Genomic DNA, 22496 nt, shown 5'->3' on the forward strand with positions numbered 1-22496 from the left:
GTAGTTCGGCCTATGAGAGTTGCATCTATCGTGAACATATACAGACTTTTTCCCTTGTCATTATTCCCTAAAAAATATAGAATAACAGCTTTTTACATAGCATCTATGCTATGTTAGGTATCATAAATAACCTACAGATGATTTAAAGTACACAGAAAGATTACGTAGGTTGCATGCAAAGACTATGACATTTCATGCAAGGAAGCGGGGCAACTTGGAGGTTTGGGTATGGGGCTGGGCCCATTTCCTGTTTGATACCAAGGAACGACCGTACTGTGGTTCCTTTTCCCCTTTATTCATTTTACAAGTAATTTAAACTCTCAAGCCTCTCTGCCTCCTGTCGGAAAGGCAGCATAGGAGAAGATTTAAGCCACATGCAGAGCTGACCTTTAGCTCCAAGGGGGCTAGAAACCGCAGAACTCAGGAAAACGTCCTCCCGAAAAGGAACTGGCTCCCGGTGGCCGTGTTCCTGGAATAAGCTCCTGGAAGACGCTGCTGACTGCGGTGTGCCTCTGCAGGGGCCCTTGAAGGGCTTTGTGGAGGGGAGAGACAGAGAGAGAAAGGCGTTCCGGGCCATGGCACGCTGTGGGCAATGGAGAGAAGGGAGAACGGCTGGGACCCTGGGGAAGCAGCCACAGGAATTACTGCAGCAACCAGAAAAAAAAAAAAAATGAGAAGCTTGAGTGTTTCCGACATGCAATTTAAGGCTGTCTGCTTTGTGTGCTTTATTTACTTATTCATTCATTCATTCATTCATTCTTTCATGTATTCATTTTTGCAATGTTGGGGATTGAACTCAGGCCCTCAAGGTCGTTAGGCAAGTTCTTCATCACTGAACGATATCCCCAGCCTTTTGCACTGCTTCAGATATTAAAGAGATGTATGGGTGTGTGTGTGTGTGTGAGTGTATGCATGAGAGAGTGTGTGTGTGTGCTGTTCCCTTCCCCGATTGCTCTTTCTGCAGAAGCATTACTTCCTCGTAGAGGTTTTCCTTAGCTAGCTGAGACCCCTGCATTTACTCTCTTGGAACACTGCTGTTTTCGTTAGAAGACACCAAACAACCAACTGCATAATTTGTCTTCCCTTCTAGATTCCCTGATCTCTGCATTTTCTCTTAGATGATCCCAGCTGAACAGGCCAGGCCACCTAGAAAATAAAGCTAGTTTTGTAGGACAACTGAATGGCACTAGCTCTGATCCTTCTCCCAGGAGAGTAGCTGTTCATTCCTGTTTTTTTGGGTACCAGGAATCGAACTCGCAACCTTGTGCTTGCCAGGCATGCACTGTGCTGCTGAGCTATATCCCAGTCCATAGCTGGAAATTGTATATTTCCCAGGGTCCCCTCCTCAGAAGTCAGGATTCCCAGGGTGCTTACTTTTCTCCACAGGTCAGTTCTGCTTTCATGTACTGGCACCTGCTCAGCAAAGAACACTCAGCTGCACTGTGATGGAGGAGCCCATGGCTCCCCCAACTAGATGTCTGTGACCAGCTCCACAGCCTGGGAGGTTTACTGGTGCCTTCAGTTACACATCCAAGAGGAAAGGACAGAAGGTGGTGATGAAATCAGCCACACTCTCTGCCTGGGAGCAGCCCGTGGGCCCTGCTGTTGAATCTTGGCTCCCACCTGGAAGGCCCCTCTTAGTGGGGTGCTATTCCCAACTTGTCCCAGCCTCCCTGTTTGACCTCGGTCAGAATCCCTCAAGACCTTCAAACTTATTCTAATAACTAAATAGCTAAAGAGGCAGCTGTTGATCCTGCAACCTCCCCTACGCTCCTTCCTCCCTGAGTATTCTTTCGCCCCTTGAAAATGTTGTGAGTACTGGAGTTTTGCCCAATTTCTCCATCTGGAGAAAGGTAGAGGCTAATGCCTAATGCTGCTATCAGCAGCTTCATGACTTTGTCTTGATAATGTTCTCATAGTTTGTATGCATTTCATTCATTCACTCCACAGACATTTATTGAGTAACTGTCATGGGCTGGGCAGTGTTCCATGTTCTGCAGATAGAATTCAACAAATTTCCATCAGGTTCGAAAGACTGGTTTATGATACTGCGATGGGGAATATGGTTTACATGTTGTCAGGATGGTGACTTTGGGGATTCGCATGCAGAATATCTCAAAGCACAGCTGTCTTCCAGAGCAGCAGAGATGCAGGCATGGTGAGCAGCCACGAGGCCTCAGGCTGAGAGACGCCTCAGCAGGCGTGGTGGGCCAAGGGAGCGGCACCATCAGATTGGGCCTCTCACTAATAACAGGGGATGCTTTGGGACCTACCTGTTTCTCGAACAGTCAGCACCAAGTATTCTAAAGTTTATTAGCAAGAGTAGTGGCTTCTCTAAACGACCCCGGGAAGAGCATATGGTTATTAATTAAGAGTGGCTGCATTCAACTCTTACAGGGTCTCAATTTACAAGTCTCAGAGCTGCCCTGTTTCCCAGATGGTAATTCTGCAATTCTAGGGGGTTTCTGCACTGACTTCTTTCAGAATGAGCCCCTGAAAGTTTTAAGACAAAGAAATATTATTTCAACAAACATTTTTGTTGACTGTTCCCATGAACACAGCACTCAGCAGGATTCTGGAGGTGCAGCAGTAAATGACACACACGCCTCGTGTACTAAGAGAACACCCTTTCCGCTAAGACAGACATCTCACGGTCCTGAAGTCCCACCTGAACAAGTCCAGACTATTCCAAGAGGGCCACCTTCATCTCTGTGGAGGACAGGAAGCCTTCCGTGGGGAATGGTCTTTGATTTGACTTGCAAAGATGACTGGAAATTCTTTTCTTTTAAGACAGGGTATTGCTATGTAGCCCAGCCTGGCCTTGAGTGTGTGGCGATCCTCCTGCCTCAGCCCCCTGAATGCTAGGATTACAGGCATGTGGCACCATGCCTGGCCACTTGATGACTGGAAATTCTAAGGATGAAAAGATGGTGCTAAATAACAAGGAGCTTTCCTTGTGTAGGGAAAAATGGTGCAAACCTTCCAAGTGAAAGAACCAAGCGCTATTCCAGTAACAGTTCTGAGAGCCAGCAAAGGGAGCTCAGCCAAGGGAGCTTGGTGTGAGATGAAGACCCACCCTAAAAGTGATGGGAAGCCAGTAAGAGTGAAATATCAGATTTACTTAGAAAAGATCATTCTATTCTGACTCTAGTGTGGAGCTGGATGGAGTGAGAAGTGATCCACTGAAAGATTCCTGCGGTAAATAATCCAAATGAGACGTGTGGGAGACCTGGATCACGGTAATGACATTAGAGCTGTTCTCCGTGGAGGATTCTACAGGCATTAGAAAATTGGGGTGGGGGGTAGTTCAGTGGTACAGTATTTGCCTACCTTGTATGAGGCCCTGGGTTTAATCTCCAGTGCCATTTTAAAAAGAAGGTAAAATTGTCAGGCCATGATGATTAATGAATATATAGAGTGAGGGAGAAGGCAAAAAGTAGGGCTGCTGCCTCAATTCAACAGTTGACTGCTGGGTCAGTTCTTTTTAAGCTTTTCTGTAGCAACCCTCAACAGTCTTCCCACTTCACTGGGACGTGCTCACATGATCACACCTGCATCGAGGAGTGGCTGGGAAATGCAGTCCTTCCCTATGGCAGCGAGGTGTCCAACTAGACAAAGTCTTGTTATTAAAGAACACACAGCAGCACATGCAGCCGCTCATCTCTGGGACAGCGGGCTGCACTGCTGCGCGCTTTTTGCTCTCTAGGGGATCATCTCAGGGTGTGGCCCTGGAGAAACCCAGAGCTGACTTCACCAGGGCTTGGGCTCTTATCAGTGAATGGGATGAACATGCCAACAGCAAGACTAAAACTGTCATGGGCACATGACTAACGCGAAGGGCCGTTGCTTCAAGACCGGATTGCGAGAAACGTGAGAGCGGGAGGAAGCTGATGGGTGGGAAGAAAATGGAGACCTTAGTTCCCTGGACATCCTAATCAGAGGAAGGAAGTTTCCTGTAGAAGAAATGATGTGGGCAGCCTTGAACAACATGAGGTTGTGGTGAGAGGGAGCAGCGAGGCTGGGGACAAACAGCGGATAAGAGAATGACATTCTGAAGCTCCAATGAGGATCAGGGAGTGACGAGGATCCATCAACTCTGGATTATTTCTTGATTCTTGATTCTGTTCTCTTTTTTCCCTACCCACTTCCTTTTTCTACAAGGCTGAAGCTGCAGGAATTCACACTGAGTATGTACATTACTCCCCACCTCAGCCCCTTGGCCCACCTTGACCTCCAGCGCTTTCTGCAGCAGCTGATGTGACCCGACAGCAGATCTGCGTCAGGAGTCACTCGTGTTCTACCCCGGGGCTCCTGTGACCTGCTGGGTACTCCCGCCTGTGCAGGCCTGGAAAGCAGAGCAAGCTAATGCGCTCTGGGGAAACCTTAACCTTTGGAGACCTGGATCTGGTGCGTGAATGCTCCCTCTGGCCTCTCTGAAGGTGGACAATTCTGAGGGGCAGCCTACTTGGCTCCATAGAGTCTGAGTGAGGCTGAATCCCATGTGCCCACAGCAGTAGCCCCTTGATAACACATTTTTTTTTTTTTTTTTTTTTTTTTGAGACAGGGTCTTGCTATGCAGTTCAGGTTGGCCTTGAGCTCACTTTGTAGCCCAGGCTGGTGTTGAATTTGCAACGATCTTCTTGCCTCAGCCTTCTGAGTGCTGTGATTAAAGGCATAAGCCTCTACACCTGGCTACATTTGTCTTTGATAATACATCTTTAATTGTACTAACATATAACATCAAATTTACCACTTTAATGATTTTACAGCGTACATGTCAATAGCATCTGGTATACTCACAAGGATGTACAACTATCACAACAATCTAGTTCCAGACAATTTTCTCTATTCCAAAAAAAATCCAAAAAACCCAGATCAATTAAACCATCCCTCTGCACTCCTCCCATCCCCAAACATAGCAAAGCACTAATCGATTTTTTGTGTCGATGAACTTGCCTCTTTGAGATATCACACAATAATGGAGGCATGCAAAATGTGTTCCTTTGTGTCTGGACTCTCTCTCTCAGCATAATGATTTTGAGGCTTATCCATATTATAGCATGAATCAGTACATCATTCCTTTTTATGGAAAAATAATGCTCCATTGTGTGGCTATACTCCATCTCATTGCTTCTCCGTGTTTGGGTATTTTGGTTGTCTCCACCTTTTGGCTTTTGTGAGTGGTAGTGTCATGAATGATGACATCCTTTCATATTGGCTTTTCCATTTACCTGTCAGTGTGGGAAACTGAACACTGTGTAGTCCAGAGGGGGAGAAGCCCTCTGGGGAGCTGGACAAAATCAGCAGAGAGAAAGAGGGGGACAGGCATTTGAGAGACATACATGGAAAATTAGAACTGGTAGGATTTGGTGGCAGTATGACAGACAGGAACCTGGTGGCAGGGGAGGAAAAAATACTGAGTTTTAACTTAAGGATAATGTTTTAAGTTGTTGCCATTTTATTTTATTTTATTTTGGTACTAGGAATCAAACTCAGAACCTCGTGCTTGCCAGGCAGACACTGCGCCACTGAGCTATATCCCTGGCCTGCCGTTGCCATTTTAAAAGCCTAAAGTTCTTATGATTTGGACAGCTAGTATATTAATAAATGCTGTGCTAATAAAGCCCACATTAATCTTACCACCTACAAGACAGGTGCTTCCAAGTTGCCAAAAGCAATACCACCCTGAGAGTTTGAAGGGTGATGGGGCAAATGTTTTTTGCAAGGACCCTGTCTAAATAAAAACTTAAATCACCCCCAGTCAGCATGTCAGCTTCATTCTTATGCTCAATCTTTCAAGATCTCTCAAAGAAATATGTAGGCCAGATACAGGGATCTACTCACCAGGCTGCCCAATGATGACCCCACAAACACATGCCCAGGGCTGACCCCATAGACATGAGTGGAGTCCTCAGAGCATCTGGTCAGCCCTACATGTGGGAGTGAGGGAGAGGTGTTGCAAGTCAGGGGACCCCAAAGAGAGGAAACAGGAATAGTAGCCCATGTGGGACTGTGCTGAGGCAGGATAGCATTGCTAGTGTCCAAGGGATAGGCTTAGAAAACCTGGAGGAAAATACTCCGTAGTGTCAGGCCTTCTGAGGTGCAGTGCCTCACTCACCCAGATCTAAGACTGCTAGCTCCCACATGATCTGGGATTAATGTGAACTTCGGAAAACAGCATAAGAGATGCATCCCACTTACCAGGTACTGGGCATAATACTTGCTTCATCTGACCCTCACCAGCACCTTGGGAAGTAAATAACATTGACAAGGAAAGCTCTCTCCAAAACATTACATAACTCCCCTTAGGTCAGCTAGATCCAGGCTCTAAAATGTGTTCTTTTTCTATACCCTATGTAACTGTCATGAAGGAGCTCACCATTTCTACTCCTGTTAGAAGGATAGAAACTATTTTGTCTGCAAGGATCTTCTCTCTGGCGGCTGGATGTTCTCTGACTGACTGAGAATATCTCACACAGAGTTTCTGTGACTAGGTTTTGGCCATGGCCCAGAGCTCCTCCAGATCTCCTGACAGGCAGACAAAGGGCTAGGGTGCACCGTCCCTGATTCACACCCCACGGTACCATGACTCCTAAGGCCTTGTCACAGGCCCCGAGACTCCACCTGTGCCTGACAATCTCCTGCCTGTTGCTCGGGGAAGGTTCAATTCATACATGGAATGAAACTGAACAACTCCCGGAACAACTCTTATGCCAGAGGAAAAGCCAACAGGATGAGTGATGGAAAGTTTACTTAGCACCTGTCACGAAATCAGGTTAAGGTCATCGTGCATCCTTTTTGAGTGTGGTTAATGATTATTCTGGCTTGGGTTCTTGTTGTCTGGGACAGGCTTCGGGCAAAAAATCATTAAGGTGCGGTGTGGCTATTCTCTAATCTTGGCTAATGAAACCCTGCACCTAGGCAGGGGGCCAGGCTGGCATTTAAGGATGGTTACGTGGCTAAACCATCATCTCAACACTTTCACCATAAGCCCTGAATGAGAGATGGCTTCATCTCTTTCTCACAAGTGTCCATCTTTTCCCTGACCCATCATTTATCACCCCATAAATAATTGCACCAGTTATGAAGCTCCCACAAAAGCAGAAAGACAGAAGGAGAGGAATGGGAAGCCACATTTCCTTGGAAACACAGCATCCTAAAAAGGACCATCTGGACACTTTGGGAATGAGATAAAGTGTCACAGTGTCCTGTGGTCTCAACACTTCAAGGATGTGGTAGCTACTAGGTGCCTAATGTAATCATTAAGAAGAGTTCCAAGGTTCAGCCTTTTGGCTAAAATCTTCCAGTAATTTGCCAAAATGACAAACACAGAGGGAAAGAGGAGAGGAGGCTGGTACACATTCTCTAGGTCTTTTAAAAAAACGGGTTGTTCCCCTGGCCACATACATGCAAATCTGCAAAAAAAGGTGACACTGTAGACATCAAGGGGATGGGTACTGTTCAAAAAGGAATGCCATGTAAGTGTTATCATGGATGAGTCTACAGTGTTACCCAGCATGCTGCTGGCACTATGGTAAAAAGGCAAGATAAGGGTAAGATACTTGCCAAGAGGGGTAACGTCCATATTGAGCATATTAAACACTCAAAGAGTTGAGACAGCTTCCTGAAATGTATCAAGGAAAATGATCAGAAGAAGAAGGAAGCCAAAGAGAAAGGTACCTGGGTTCAACTAAAGCACCGGCTTATGCTACCCGGGGAAGCATACTTCCGATGGGAAAGAGCCTGAGTTGCTGGAACCTATTCTCTATGAATTCATGGCATAAGCTGGGAACGTAGCTCTGCCATTCACCACCTAATTAGTGGCTAAGCGCTCTAAGCCCTGCTTAAAAATAAAAAGTTGGGGTTGGGGAGATAGCTCAGCACCTGCCTGGCAAGTGTGAGGTCTTGAGTTTGAGTCCCAGTAGCCCCCCAAATTTTAAAAAACAATAAAAAATATTGTCCTGTGTTGTAAGGATGGTTTTCTTAATTGAACAGGTATGTGGTGCCTTTACCTCAGAAAGTCAAATATTTGGAGCAGATTCTCATTGTACCTAGCTAGTTATGTCAGGTCTTCACTCTTTAGTGTTTTTCTTGCTGAAAGGTGTGAGGTATTGTACAGGTGTTTACCCAAATGGTCAAATATTTATGAAATATTTACATTGGCTTGAAGATCCTATAAAGCTCCATGGAAAAAAAGATGCGTCAAAATAAATGGAAGTCAGCGTATGGCATTTCCATTAAATAAATTATTTAGAGCACCCTAAAAAAAAAAGAAGAGTTCCAAGTTCCAAAATGCCAGCTATTTTCCCTTAATCCTAGGCCGGAGATTCAATCAGCCACCTGCAAGTGACATTTTCCTGTAGCCTTGAGAAGAAGTGAAGAAGATGCCTCTCAGAGGTCCTAACTACTGGGGCAGATATTTCTATGTGAGTGATTATCTCAGGATCTGAAAGTTAGAGTCCGTTCTTAGCTTTTGACCTATAGCTACTGAGGTTGTACACATGAAATGAAGAGCTTACAGGAGTCTGGTTTCTAAGTCACTTGGTAAAACGGCAGGATAATTTCCACATGAGAGAATGACTTCCATTTAACTTGCTCCGCAGCATTAGTCCCCAAACTGTGTCATCCCAGTTAATTTTTAAGTGAAGAGATAGACTGGGCACTTGGGGTAATTTTCTATAAAATACCAGCTCCAGGAAATACCATGCATTTCTATCATAGCTTCCTGCTTAGTTGGTTGTTCTGCACAAATAAACAATAGTTCTCCTTAACGGCTTATGTTCAATTGATGTGATAGAAACGAGTGCCTGGATTATTTGATTTTAGTATGGCATGAAATCATGGACCTATAAAAGTAATAGAGGCAATAAAGTATTATGCAAGGTTTCCTTCTCAAAGTCAACAGAAATAGGTTTCATGTCACCGGGTTGACAATGTGGAGGAGGGAGTTTTGTGATTTCAGGGCCCAGTCGGACCAGTAGCACATTCTTGGAGGTATTTCCCTCAAGTGCCAGCTTGACTCTTCCGGTTTGGACCTATAGCATGTTCTTACAAGGAAGATTGGTGTAGTACGTTTGGATTCAGTCCACATCTGGCGCTACCTTGGTTTTAACGATGATCGAATTCCCAGTCCTGAGTTTGAATCCTGTCTCTACAACTGATCTATGTTCATGAGCAAATGGGCATAGTTTCCTCATTATCAAAGGGTTATGATAATAGTACCTCTCTATGGGGATTTGGAAGATAATACACAAAAGTACTGTTGAAAAGTCAGAACTGGAGCTGGGGATTTAGCTCAGTGGTAAAAGCGCCTACCTGGCAAGCGCAAGGTCGTGAGTTCGGTTCCCGGTACCGGAGAAAAACCAAAAAAATAAATAAATAAATAAATAACTTTCTACCTGAAAAGTCAGAACTATGAAGGCAGTAAAAAAAAATCACTGGTGTCCTGGGGTCAGGGAAGTGAGAGAGATAGCTAGAGCACAGGGGATTTTTAAGGCAGTGAAACAATTCTAAACACTGCAATGGTGGGTTCAAATCATACACATTTGTGTAAACATGTGGAATTGCCACACTGAAAGTGAGCCCTAGTGCAATCTATGGTCTTTGAGTGCTAATGATGTGTCCGTGCAGGTTCATCAATCGTAACACGGTTACTACTCAGCGGAAGCCCCTTGACCGTGGAGGCGGCTGTGCACGCTCGCAGGGATACACGGGAAATCTCTGTACCTTCCTTTCAATTCTGCTGTGAACCTAAAATTGCTCTAAAAGGAATATATTTTTAAAAATAAGTCAAATACTATCACCTCAGACCTGCACATCTCTCTTACCAGCCAGATTAAAAGCAAAAATTCTTAATGGATGGCTTTAGGAGTTTTGCGCCGGCTCTTCCCTGTCAATAAACTCCTTAGCTGGCTCCCTTACCTCCTCCAGTCTGCTGAAGTTTCATCCCTCAGTAAGACAGACCCTATCCACCTTGGTTAGTATTATGATCCATTACCTCTTCCCCCACAGCACACTTCATCGCCCTTACCCTACTTTACTTTTTTCCAAGTTCTTATCACTTCCGATATAATACTTGAAGTATATATTATCTTTATTGTTGTAATTTCTTATCTCTTCTGCTAGGTTGTAAATCCCACAAGGAATTATTTTTGGTTTGCTGATACATCTGCTTAGGACATACAAGTATTGAGTGGATTAATGAATGATCGATTGAATTATCTTCAGTTGAAAGGTCCAATTTACATTGTTCAAATTCCGCTTTCTTAGCGTATCTCAGAAGCTAGTACTGAGAAACAGACGAGGGATGAGTTCTGTGACCTCAACTCCAAAGACTGAGTGCAGAAGGAAAAGAAAAATCTCCCTAGGGCCCAACTAGATAGTGGGAGGCACCTCTGGGAGCTGTTCCTGGAAGGACGAGGGCAACTGCAAGCCAAAAGATTGGTTGACCCTTGACATTTCAACATATTGTGGTGAGAGGGAGCAGCAAGGCTGCTTTCTTGCCCAGAAGTTTTAATTATACAAACGTATCATATTCTTTCTCTAAGAATTTGTATTTATGTGTCCTTCTAGGTCTTTCCTACGATCAAGATTAAAATGTCTTCTTTTATACTTTGCTTTTTATTTTAATTAGTACTTGTTTTCAGTGCAGAATGTTTGCATTCCTTGTGTGGCGCTGGTACATGCACCTAACACAACTTAATTCTCTTTTTTATCTACTTTCCCACCACTCTCCCGTCACTCTCCATCTCTTGGCTCCCTTTCCCATTTGAGAAAGAAGTATTTCCCTACTTCTTATCATCTATCTTTCATTTTGCTCTTAATTTATAATTTGGGTTTCTCCTATAAGAGAAAGCATGCAATAGTGAAACTCATATGTCTGATTTATTTCACTTAACATTATGGTCTCAAGGTGCATCCATTTTCCTACAAATGACTCAAGTTTAACTTCTTTATGGCAGAGAAATATTCCATTGTGTATAAATACATTTTCTTTATCCATTCATCTACTGATGGACATATAGACCACTCATGATTTAGCTGTTATGAACTGTGCTGCAATAAATATGGGTATGCATGTATTACTGTAATATGATGTCTTCAACTCTTTTGGGATGGTACCTAGAAGGGGAATAGCTAGGTCACCTGGAATTTCTATTTTTAGTTTTTGAGGAATCTCCACACTGATTTCCACAGTGGTGGTACTAGTTTACATCCTCACCAACAATGTAGAAGAGTTCATTTTTCTCCTGTAGCCTCACCAGCACTTATTATTATTAGATTTCTTGATGATGGGGGTAAGATGGAATCTCAATGTTTTTTTAATTTACCTATCTTATTTGTTTTATGCTCATATGATTTAGACTATGGTTACTTTGTTCTGTTTTCAAATTGGATCTGGTCTTTAATCCACTTGGAATTTACGCTTGTGAGTTGTGAGAGATAGAAAGCTAATACTATTTTTTATAAATACTCCAGCCTTACCTCAGTGGTGTGAAATACTATCTCATCCCATGGCCAGGTTTTTTGTTATTGTTGTTTTATTTTGTTAGAGACAGAGTCTTGCTTTGTAGTTTAGGCTGGCCTTGAACTATGTATCACATGCTGACCTCCAATGAGAGGCAATCCTCCTGCCTCAGCGTCCTGAGTGCTGGAATTATACGCACGCCCTACTACATTTGGCTCCATGGCGGTTTTTAATTCTTTGTTTCTTTAATCTATTTTGCCTATTCTGCATCAATACCAAACTATTTTTAATTACTAGGGCTTTACATTGTACTTTTATTTTGTGGTAGTAATCTCTGATTTTAATATATTAGAAGTTCCTATTAATTTATTACTAACTTTGGCCTAACTAAACCTATATTCATTTGTGAGATAAAATCTTTTGTGCATTTACTATATTACACATGAGAAATAAAAATATTAATCACCCCTGTAATCCCAACACTTGGGAGGCTGATGTACAAGGACTGCAGTGAGTTCAAGGCCAGTCTGGACTACACATTGAGTATAAGGCCAACCTGAACTATATAGTGAGGTCCTGTCCCCAAAACAAACAAACAAAATTGATGACTTGGGCTGGGGATTTAGCTCAGCGGCACAGCACCTGCCTTGGCAAGAGCAAGGTTGTGAGTTTGATTCCTGGTACCAGAAAAAAAAAAAACAAAAACTCAAAACCAAACAACAAAAACACCAAAATCGATGACTGTATTAAATTGACCAAATGTAAATTTGATTGGAGTATAGACTCTGTTTTTTGAGAAGGGGAAGACTTGGGACTGACTGATCCCATGCTAGGCTACATGCTTTTTAAATTTATATTTAAGCCGGCGTCTTACTAAGTTGCCCAGGCTGACCTCAAGGTCAGAATCCTCATGCCTTAGTCTCTGGAACATCTTGGATGTACCACCACACTGCCCTTAGACACTGCTTTTTTGAGTTTTTTCAAGGTAAGGGAAAGGGGAGGGCAAAAATATTTTTTCTTAAATACAGATTAAGTTGTTATGTATTCATAAACAAGAAAGATCAGCTTTGCTAACTTTTTAAAAAAAATAAACGTAAATGTAAATCAGAGCTTGGAACTCCCAATTTGAAAATAAAACTCCCATGGAAGTTTTATTCATAGAAAATTGTGAACAAAAACTAGGAAAAGAAAAGCAGAATGTTGTGTAATATCATAAAAATCATTCCCATTACAATTTTGCATACTAGCTTTAATCTGCCAATTATGGGTAAATGACTTTTCACATAAAAATTAGGGCAAGGCCTTTCCTCTTCCTCTATTAAACCTACTCTGAGAGCTACACAGCAAGTCACACCCAGTGAAGCATCACAACATCCTGGGCTGATCCTATCTATAGGTTCTCACAAGTACATTTAATTGCACGTTCCTACTCTCTCAGATTAGCCTTTTGGCCAAGATAATTCATTTCAACTCCAAAGGATATGGGGTAACCATGGATTATTGTTGAGCAGGATTAGCTGGAAATTACAATCAGGTAGAGGGCTTCAGTCTACTCCATAAAACTAGGAATAACACCAGGAAGCCTACGCCTTTATCGAAGTGAAGTTAGTTGAACTTAAAAGACTTTTGAATGAAGGGTCCTTAAAACTTTAGTCCTGGGACAGGGAAATAGCTCAGTGGCACAGGGTTCGATTCCCGGTAAAAACCAAAAACCAAAAACCAAACTTTAGTGCTTATCCCCCCACATACATAATTGTAGGAATTACTGATATCTATCTGTGCATGCTAGGCCCTACACTAATAACTTTAAATATAATTTGAGAACCAGAGTGGACTTCTATTCAACAAGTATTTATTGTACATCTACTCTAGTAGGGTCAGAGATGTGAACCTGACAGACACAGTTCCTTCCCTTGATCAAGGAACCGTCCTTTCCCAACCAAGTGATTTACAATAACATCCAAGACAGAGAGTCAGTAGTCTTTTTTTTTGGTACCGAGAATGGAACTCAGGACCTCAGGCTTGCCAGGCAAGCGCTTATGAGCTATATCCCCGGCCTGCGAGTGAGTAGTCTTGTAACTAAACTGTGGAACAAAAGTATTGTTTTATTACATAAATACTGACAGTCAAGAAAATGTCAGCGTACTCTAAAGCTGATTATAAGTTTCTTAATTTCTGCTGTGCATATTCTTAAACATCAAGTACAAAAATGACTAGCCAAGATTCAAGACTTAACTTGCCAGCCTCATGATATTTTATTTCCTCTTTTTCATTACTGCACTCAAAAGGCTTAGTGGTCTTTTTGTTTGGTTGTTTGAGACAGGGTCTTGCTAGGTAGTTCAGGCTGACCTCAAACTCATGTCAATCCTCCCGCCTCAGCCTCCCAAGTGCTGGGGTAACAGGTGTGAGCCACCACACTCAGATGGCTTAGTGTAGTCTTATTGTGTGGTCTCTATGATTAACTCACCTTAGTAACTTATTCTTCTCTTAATCTCTAAACTGTTCAAAGCACACAGGAGTCTCTCATGCAGGGAGAGAGTGGCGGGTAACATTTACATGGGATAAACCTTAGTGTAGGCTTGGGTTGCTTGATGTTGGGTTAGGACAAACTAGGTCTTCAGGACCTGAGATAAAAGGGGGAAGAAAAAAAGACCAACTTGCCTGGGCACTGGAACATGTGTGATACATGCCATCTCCCGAAGACCACTAAGAAGGAGTAAAGTTGCAGAAAGATGATAGACATTCAGTTGGAAAATTCAAAAAGCCACAAAAGTGACAGTAGTGGCATTTGAAAAACATATCCTAGAAGTTATTAACTTTGTTTTCATATCCTCACTAATATGACATGCTATTTTTAAGACCTGACCTGGAGTAGAATTTTATAGACAGAAATACTTTTCCTTCCTTAACACATTTCTCCGGCCTATGAAGAAGAAACTCACTATCATGCTCAATACCACATTTCAGAATAAGCACCAGTACCTAAACAGTACATACCGAATGCTATTCCAAAGTCGCAGCGTAAACATTGCTAACAAGACTCCTAAGTGCTCTAAAGAGCAGAGCTTGAGAGATGAATAATTCCTTAACTGAGCATGATGAAAAAAAAGTCAGAAGTGGTATGCTTAATGTGATAATCACGGAAAATGTGGATGATTTCTCTGGGAGGTAATTGGGAGAAGCTGATTACCCGTACTGTGCCATCTGGGGCAGTGGTAAAAGTAACAGGCACAACTGCTCCAGAATTTTAGGTCTGCCACATGTCCACACTCTCTTGATGACCTCCCCCAACTTTCCCTCCCAAGAGCAATGAAATTATAATGGCTGACGGCACAGTCTAAGCAGCAGCACGATGGCAGGTGTAAGCCTGGCTTTGGAGTTAGAATTCTGGTACTATCTACTACATGACTGATTATGCTCATTTCGTTACAGTGTTTGGCTTTGATCTACTTCTGGAAGCTGAAGGTAGGCTGTGTCGAACTTAGAAATAGGACTACAGAGCAGCATTTTCCCACGCTGATCATATTCCTACCAACATCCAGCACTTGGCCCAACATCCAGCACTGAGAGCCTTGCCAGATGCCTGTGTGGGTATAGTAAGCCACTTTCTCCAGACTCACTCCTGGCCATAACCAATGACTTCCCCAGAAAGGGTTCTTGGACAGTCTCAGGAAAGTTGAAATTGACTCCAAGCTTTTATGGAGCTTGTTTTTTTTCTGGGCACCTTTATCTATCTAACAGAGCCAACATGGCCCTCTCCATGCACATCTGTTTGCATTAGCTAGTTTTTTTTTTGTCTTTTTGAGACAGGGTCTCAATATGCAGCTCAGGCTGGCCTTGAGCTCACTTTGTAGCCCAGCTTGGTCTTGAACTTGAAATGATCCTCCTGCCTCAGCCTCCCGAGTACTGGGATTACAGGCGTGGGCCACCATGCTCGGCTCGTTTTTATATTAACCTTTTACATCCGTTTATATGCAAAACTCATAAAAATATTGAGAAAAGCGATTCTGTGCCAAGGCCACCAAGACATTAACATTGATAGTTAATGTTTAGATATTTATATAATCTCAAAATACTTCTTGAATACATTTAGTACCAGCACCACCGTTTTGTTTTTTGTGTTTGAGACACAGTCTCACTTTGTAATTCAGGCTAGCCTTGAATTCACTATGTAGCCAACGCTGGCCTCAAACTTGCAGTGATCCTCCTACCTCAGCCTCCTGAGTGCTAGGATTATGGGCATATACTACTATGTCCAGCACACAACTACCTTTTGAGATATGAATTTTATGAGGTATGTACAATTCAGATGACAAATTAGGGATCGAATTCCAAACCTTAATATCAAAGGTATTTTGTTGACCTCTTAACACTCACCAGGAAACAGACTGTCCCCAGCATTTAAAGGGGATAACTAAGTTTAATGGATATACCATTATAACGGGGTGAGCAGGATTAAGGAAAAACAAGTCAAGATGGTAAAATACCTCACCAAAGTCTGTTAGATCTTTCTGCAACAATGAATTTTATATTTACAGTGTCTTAATAAAAAAAGCTATTGGCCTCATGTGGCTACTGAGCCTTTAAAATGTGTTTAGGGCCACTGAATTCATTTTTTCTTTTTTGGTGCTGGAGGTTGAACCCAGGGCATCATGCATGCTAGTCATGGGTGATTATACCACCTGTAGCCCAAATTTTATTTAATATTAATTAGTTTAAATGGCTACATGTTGCTTAGAGCTACTCTACTGGGCAGTGTAGCTCAGGTCTAACAATGAGCCATTACAACTCCTAGGCCTGAAGAAGTCAAGGAAAAGATTACTGAAGCTTGGATTGATGCAGAATTAGAACGCTTACCTTACAGAAGAGGACTACAGGATGAGAGTGGTAGCCTTTGACAGAAAAGTGCAGCTGCTGCTGCCAACCTGCAGACTGGCAGGGACAGAACTAGAAACATTGACTCACTCTTCTTGCACCCATTCCCTTCTTCTAGTGCCTCTAACCACTGGAACTCAACCAGAAACCATGAGACAAGAAAGCGGATTGGGGCAGTCCATAAAGGTAAGCTGCCTGGAGCATGGAACACAATGATGGCTGGTTACAATAGATGTGGAACAAAACATTAAACGAGGGTTAAAATGAATTGAGACATCAAAGTTCGGTTTGTTGGCATTTATACATTTAAATAAATATAAAACTAGTGGCAAAACTTGATCAAAAGCATGGTTTTAAGTAGTTGTACAAATATTTTCCCTTAAAACTGAATTCTGGTTGCACTTAAGAGCACAGTAACTTAAACAACTGTGTTCATTTCAGGTTTCACAAAGAATTAGGTCAGTAATGTTTCTTGAACTACTTTCAACCTTGTATTCCTGCTAAGGCTCTATTTGAAACTTTTTCCAAGGTACAATCTCAAGTCACAAAGGTCAGGTTGGAGAAAATATTTTTTTTTTTTTTAGACAGCGTCTCGATATGTAGTTCAGGCTGGCCTTGCACTTGCAACAATCCTCCTGCCTCAGCTTCCCAAGTGCTGGGATTACAGGTGTGTACCACCACACCCAGCTTTGCGTTTACCTTTTTGATACCAGGAATTGAACTTAGGACCTTGCGCTCACCAAGCAGGCGCTTGTGCTGCTGAGCTGTATCCCTGGCCCTGCTTTTACTTTTTAATTCAGTAAATGTATAAACTTAGATTTGAAAATTGGTAGAAATCCAATAAACTGAATACATGAATGTAGAAGCTCCCTACTTTATTGCTGTGTGGTCAGTTTCCTGTTTTATCTTTGGACTACTCTGTTGGTATTTTAGTAACTTTCTCACTTTCTGCACTTAACAATGCTAAGGACTAAAAGGGGGTGGTGGTGTTGGTGGTTTGGCAATATCTATAACCAAACTCAAGTCCCACTTGTAGAAACCTTTATTGTCTGTATCAAGCATCATGTTTACTGCTCAGGACCTAAAGAAGAAAGGTCCAGTGTCACTGTATGGGGGTTGAAGTAAGTGCCAAAGGAAAAGCAGTTCCCACCACCTCCGAAGAGCAGGAGCTGTTGCTCTTCAGGAAGGAGAACGCTGGTATGGTTGTGTAACATTAATGGCCATGGCACACTTGTTGCATCAATCTGATACTCAGTGCTCAACCCTGTACTCAAATTGATAACAGTCACTCCAGGAACTGAGGAGGAATGAATCCAGACCCCTCCGACCAGCAGAAGCTGTCCACTGAATACATGAGATGTGTGGGAGTACCTTGGAGTAATGCGAGGCTGGATATCTACTGATTCCCACAGGAATCCTCCAGAGATTGGTCTCAGGAAGACTATAGATTTTAAAGGCTCTTCAAAAGCTCCAAGACCTCCGGTAATAAGGGCTCCCTCTTGCCAAGGGCAGGCACTATGGGAATGGCGAGCTTCAGGAGCATCCCCTTTCACTGGGATCCTGACCCAAGCCATTGTTCCTACATGTAGGAAATGCCAGTCACTTAGCGCTGGTTCCACTACATTCCGACCCCCATACACAAACAAGTGTTTCTCATTCTGATAAGACACTTCTGTTGCTGAATGCCGCCAACGTGACAAAGTGTAATCTGAGCCAACTTTTGTTACTGTCACATTCAGGGATTCGGTGCTATTATCCTCACTCTTCCATAGATGAAGTTGGAGAGCCCCCAAGGCTGGACTTAATGGGGACAGTCTCCCTCCCAGGACCAGAACCCGAGTATCCGAAAGTCTTGTCATGGTATGGTAAAGGCGTCCATCCCACTGCAGTCCAGTCCCGCAACCACATATGCGGGTGCTTTGCCATTCAGCCTGACGGTATTTTGAGAACAAGTGAAGCGTGCTCACTCGGCAGTGCCGTCCTTCCTGTTCTCCAAATCCTCCCGTACTGAGGACAATTCCGGGGCTCAAGAGGACAGAGGCGTGGCCATATCTCTTAAGGTCTGAACCCTGGCTGCCACTAGTGACCACTCTGGCAGCAAGGAGCCCTGAGGGCGAAGCAGGGTCGACCCGAGGAAATGCCTCTGAGGGAGGCAACACAGGAGTCTGGGAGAGGGCGTCTCCCCTCGAAGCTGTCAGAATGAAATAGTGCGCGCACTTCAGATGCCACTCCTCAAACTCATCAAAGGGTTCCAGACGTTCCACGCGCAGGCGTTCTTCAGCAGGGAGAAAGCAGCGGTAGAATTCATTCATGTCCATGGCACTGCAGGCCGGCCAGCCAGCTTGAAGGAAGCGGCGCCGCTGCGCCTCCACGTCAGGAAAGAGGTCCAGGCCGTGCAGGGGAGAATTCAGCTGCTGGAAATGCTGCAACATGACCTGCCCAAAGGCATCGTGCGGCTTCGTTTGCTCATACAGCACGAACAGGGCGTTAGGAAAGCGCCGCGCAGCCCAGGCGATGAGGGCTGCGGCACTGCTGGGCTGGAGGTAGGTGAGCACGGCCTCGGCCAGAAGCAGCGTGGGTGCGGCCGCGGCCAGGCCCGCCGCGTCCAGGGCCTCGTCCAGTTGCCGCAGCTGCCGCAGGTCCAGGCCCAGAATTCGGTAGTCCAAGCTCTCAAAGCACAGCGCCGACTCGGGGCTCCCCCTTTGAAAAGGCCCGATTAACGCGCATAGTTCCGGCGTCTCCCCGATCCTCTCCGCCTTGCGCCGCGCCACCTCCAGGAAATCCACTTCCCAGACACCGGCCCGGGCCAGAAGGCCTGAAGCTTTGAGCCGAAAATACAGTGAGTCCGAGCCTGCGCCGAGAGACAGGATCTGGGCGCGAGGCGCGTCGGGGCAAGCGCTCGTCCGCCGCAGGAAGGCGTGCACGCAGTGGCTCACGGCGCGTGCGCGGATGTAGTAGCCCCGGTGGATAAGGGGCGCGCGGCGCGCGGTCGCCGGAACCAGCAGCGAGGCGAACGCATCGTCCACGTACCCGCGCGAGGCCAGAGAGCTCTTGCTGAGGGCGCTACTGTCATTGGTGCTCTGTACTGCTCCCGCCCGACGCTCACGGCTCCGCGGGCCCATGGCCAGGAAACAGAAACGGCGCCCTGAGCCGCTCCAGCGTTCTTTGACACAGCCCTCACGGGGCTCGGAACGGAAGAACCACCCCTTTTCTGTAAGCGCGGTTCCGGGCCCCGCATGCGTCACTTCCGGGCAGAGCGCACCTCGCTAATCAGGATAAACACCGTGTTGCCTGTTCTTAAAATCAACTGCGAGCAAAGTCCTTTCTCTGATTCTCAGGATTACATTTTCCCGCAGACTGAATGACAGCGTGTCAGGGGAGCACAGGTTGTCACTTTTCTACAAGCCTTTCAGTGTGAGGGGATAATTGTCTAGGCCCTCGTGGCTGAGAAATCTCTAAGAGGTGAGTCTGGGGACTGACAGCTTGTCTTGGATAGCAAGGAAGGGGTTTGGTAGGGATAAAGAACTGTCAGCCCGGGACCTTTAGCGGGCTAGAAGAGGTCGTCCCTGCAATGCTGATGTAGTTCCTCATTTATTTACTGCTTTCTTCGTGCAAAGCAAAATCCATTAAATCTGAAAACAAATCAGGCCATATGGAAGGTGAAAAAAAAAGATCTTACCAGATAATTTGTATTTACAATAACCATCACGTCACAGATACATACTGTTGATTCCCTTGTATTCTGTGCTAGGCAGACAGTAATTAAACCACTCATTCTGTTTCTCATTTATAAAATGCCACTTTTCTTCACTTGCAGTCTTCTGTAATGCGAAAGTAGTTCAGTGTGGTACCCCAAAGCTGGTCACAGAAGAGAGGTGATTATTCCCTGTGTCATATTGTGAAAGCAATAGCTTTTAAGGAGGAAATACAGGTTGAAGTTTAAAATAAAGTTCCTAAATTGCATGCCTAGGAGTCATCAGTAAGAAATATCAGAGATATTTAGGAAATTTATTATTTTGCTGACTGACTGAAATAGAGAGGGAAATTTGGATGATTTTTTTAAGTGTGGTTAGCCGCAAGTAGTATCACATAATGGTTAAGGGCACTTGTTTTGGAGTCTAACTGATTTGGATATTAGAGTCCAGAAAAGGGTTAGATCAGGATAAAGATTTGATATTTTGAGAATTGCCCTTAGCTTTGGTGTTAATAACCTTTGGGAGAGCAGAGTCCCAAGCATGATGAGGGCAAAATCTGTTTCTCACTGAATGGGAGAAAAGTTAATGGAAGCATCTGGTGTAAATTGTGCTTTCGAAGGAGGTTGGCCTAGAAGGAAAGAGATGGGGCAATATTTAAGGAAGAATGTGGGGTAAGAGGTTTTCTTGTTTTGTTTTCAAATGGAAGCAAAAATGTGCACGTGCATGGCGTGGCCCTGAGGGAAATCAGCCAGCAGAGAGGGAGAAGTTGAAGGCAGGGAAGAAACAGGAAAATAACTCACTGGTAGAGTAACAACTTGGAATAGATAGGGAAAAGTGGGATCCTGGGTACACAGTAGTTTTGGGGGCAGGAGAATGAGTTCTTTTTTCTCTGACTCAAAAGTGTGTAAGTTTAGCTATAGGGCAGAGAGAAGTAGAAAAATTCATGCCTGATGGCTTCTGTTTTCTCTGTAAAGTTAGCAGCAGGGTTGTCATCGTAAAGCACTTGGATCTGTGGACTCGAGGGCTCTAGAAGTGCCTGTACAGGAGCTGGGAGAGGGACTCACATGAGCTTCCGGGGTCTTGGGATCCTCATCTCTAAAATGAGGGGTTTGAGGACTGCTGTGTGAGGCTTCTCAGGGTTGATTGAGGGCCAGATTGAGGTGTGGGAAGGACTAAATGGCACTATAGAAATAAATTTATTACATGATAAGTTAGTAAAATGTAAATATTAAGTTAAAATATTCCTTTTTTGGTAAACAGCAGATCAAGAAGATTTAAGAAAAAAGAATAGAGCCAAATTTGTGATTCGGGTACCTTATGATTTTTTAAACTTTGCTTATTCTTAGGTAAAGTGGCAACAGTAATACCTCATGGGTTGTTGTGAGGACTTAAAATAACCTTCTGAGACACTCAGCATAGTGGCTGACTCCTAAAAGGTGCATTATAAATAGTAAACATATTTTTAATATTCTGAGCCCCCTTTTCTGAGGGTATAGGGAACCGAACCGAAGAAAAGTAATACTAAGAATGAGGTCAGTGGGACCACTGAAGACATAAAAGATAAAAGTGGCACTAAGTCCAATGAAAACTAATCTGATAAGATCTCAGATCAGACAAAGGACTGCTGTGCAAAGATTTCTTGAAGAATACTGATAACACCATACAGTGAAGATTGACATTAAAATGAGGTGAAAAAAGCTATAATGGTATAAAAAAGTACAATGCTTAGTTTTTTGTTTTTGTTTTTTTAATTAAAAATTCAGGATGTAGCCTATCAAATTTCAGAACATGTGTTAATAGCACATATGCCACTGAAAACTTAGGTCCTGTATGGTATTTTTTTCTTTAAGACTTTTAAAGAAATATTACCTAAACACGTGGCTTGCTCAGTGTTTAATTGCAAGTTTTCATTCTTGGACTTTGCAGACAGGATTAAATATTAGTATTCTTTTGAATCAGACTTAAGTGGGATTCCAGTTCACAGCCAACACCACCCTAAATGCATCCAATCTTGTGTAAGTGGGATTCCATTTTTACAACTTTCTATACTTAGTCTTTGGATTTATAAGTGAAAATACAGTATCTCTGACTTTCTGTTAGAGTTGATTGTGTCATTAATGTTTTAGTATTAATCTTTTTCTAATAAAGTTATTGACTAAAAAATACACTGGTACATATTGTATAAGATATAGGATAAATTCATAAAAGAGTTACTGAGTCAAAGTTACTGGGTTTTTTTTTTTTTTTTATGTTGATGTTGCTGAATTGTTTCTTAAAAACACTGCAAAGTTTTAGTCCCACCAGCTTTAATCATAGTTTTACCAGTGTTGGTTATTCTGGGGTTCCGAATTTTTTTCTGGACCCAAGTTAAGTCTACCATGTGAACTTTAAAATAAACTTTTAGGAATAATTTTTGGAATATTTTTATTAACATTTATCTTTTTTTTTTTTTTTTTGGT

The 22496-nt window shown here is 43.4% G+C and overlaps 2 protein-coding genes across 4 annotated transcripts in view; one reads left to right on the forward strand and one right to left on the reverse strand.

Annotated features, from left to right (window-relative positions):
• Window positions 1-17366: 17366 nt before the first annotated feature.
• On the reverse strand, window positions 17367-19485 carry Lcmt2 (leucine carboxyl methyltransferase 2). Its single transcript, XM_005381378.2, has one exon. It carries the CDS (start codon window positions 19462-19464, stop codon window positions 17410-17412), a length of 2055 nt encoding a protein of 684 aa, XP_005381435.1. The 5' UTR covers window positions 19465-19485; the 3' UTR covers window positions 17367-17409.
• Window positions 19486-19580: 95 nt separating this feature from the next.
• Adal (adenosine deaminase-like) overlaps window positions 19581-22496 on the forward strand; it is a 21456-nt gene continuing 18540 nt past the window's right edge. For 2 of the 3 annotated variants that reach the window (XM_005381372.2, XM_005381376.2), the window contains exon 1: window positions 19581-19804. The gene's annotated coding sequence lies outside the window, so the exon portion shown is untranslated. Of the gene's footprint in view, window positions 19805-21963; window positions 22053-22496 lie in introns of all 3 variants that reach the window. The other variant, XM_005381373.2, reaches the window with a different exon arrangement.

The sequence above is a fragment of the Chinchilla lanigera genome, unplaced genomic scaffold, assembly GCF_000276665.1.
Source record: "Chinchilla lanigera isolate Chin_1 unplaced genomic scaffold, ChiLan1.0 scaffold00015, whole genome shotgun sequence".
In the NCBI taxonomy this organism is placed as follows: domain Eukaryota; kingdom Metazoa; phylum Chordata; class Mammalia; order Rodentia; family Chinchillidae; genus Chinchilla; species Chinchilla lanigera.

Excerpts from the sequence above, each read along its gene's own strand:
- Lcmt2 (XM_005381378.2), bottom strand. The coding sequence starts at position 19,464 with ATGGGCCCGCGGAGCCGTGAGCGTCGGGCGGGAGCAGTACAGAGCACC.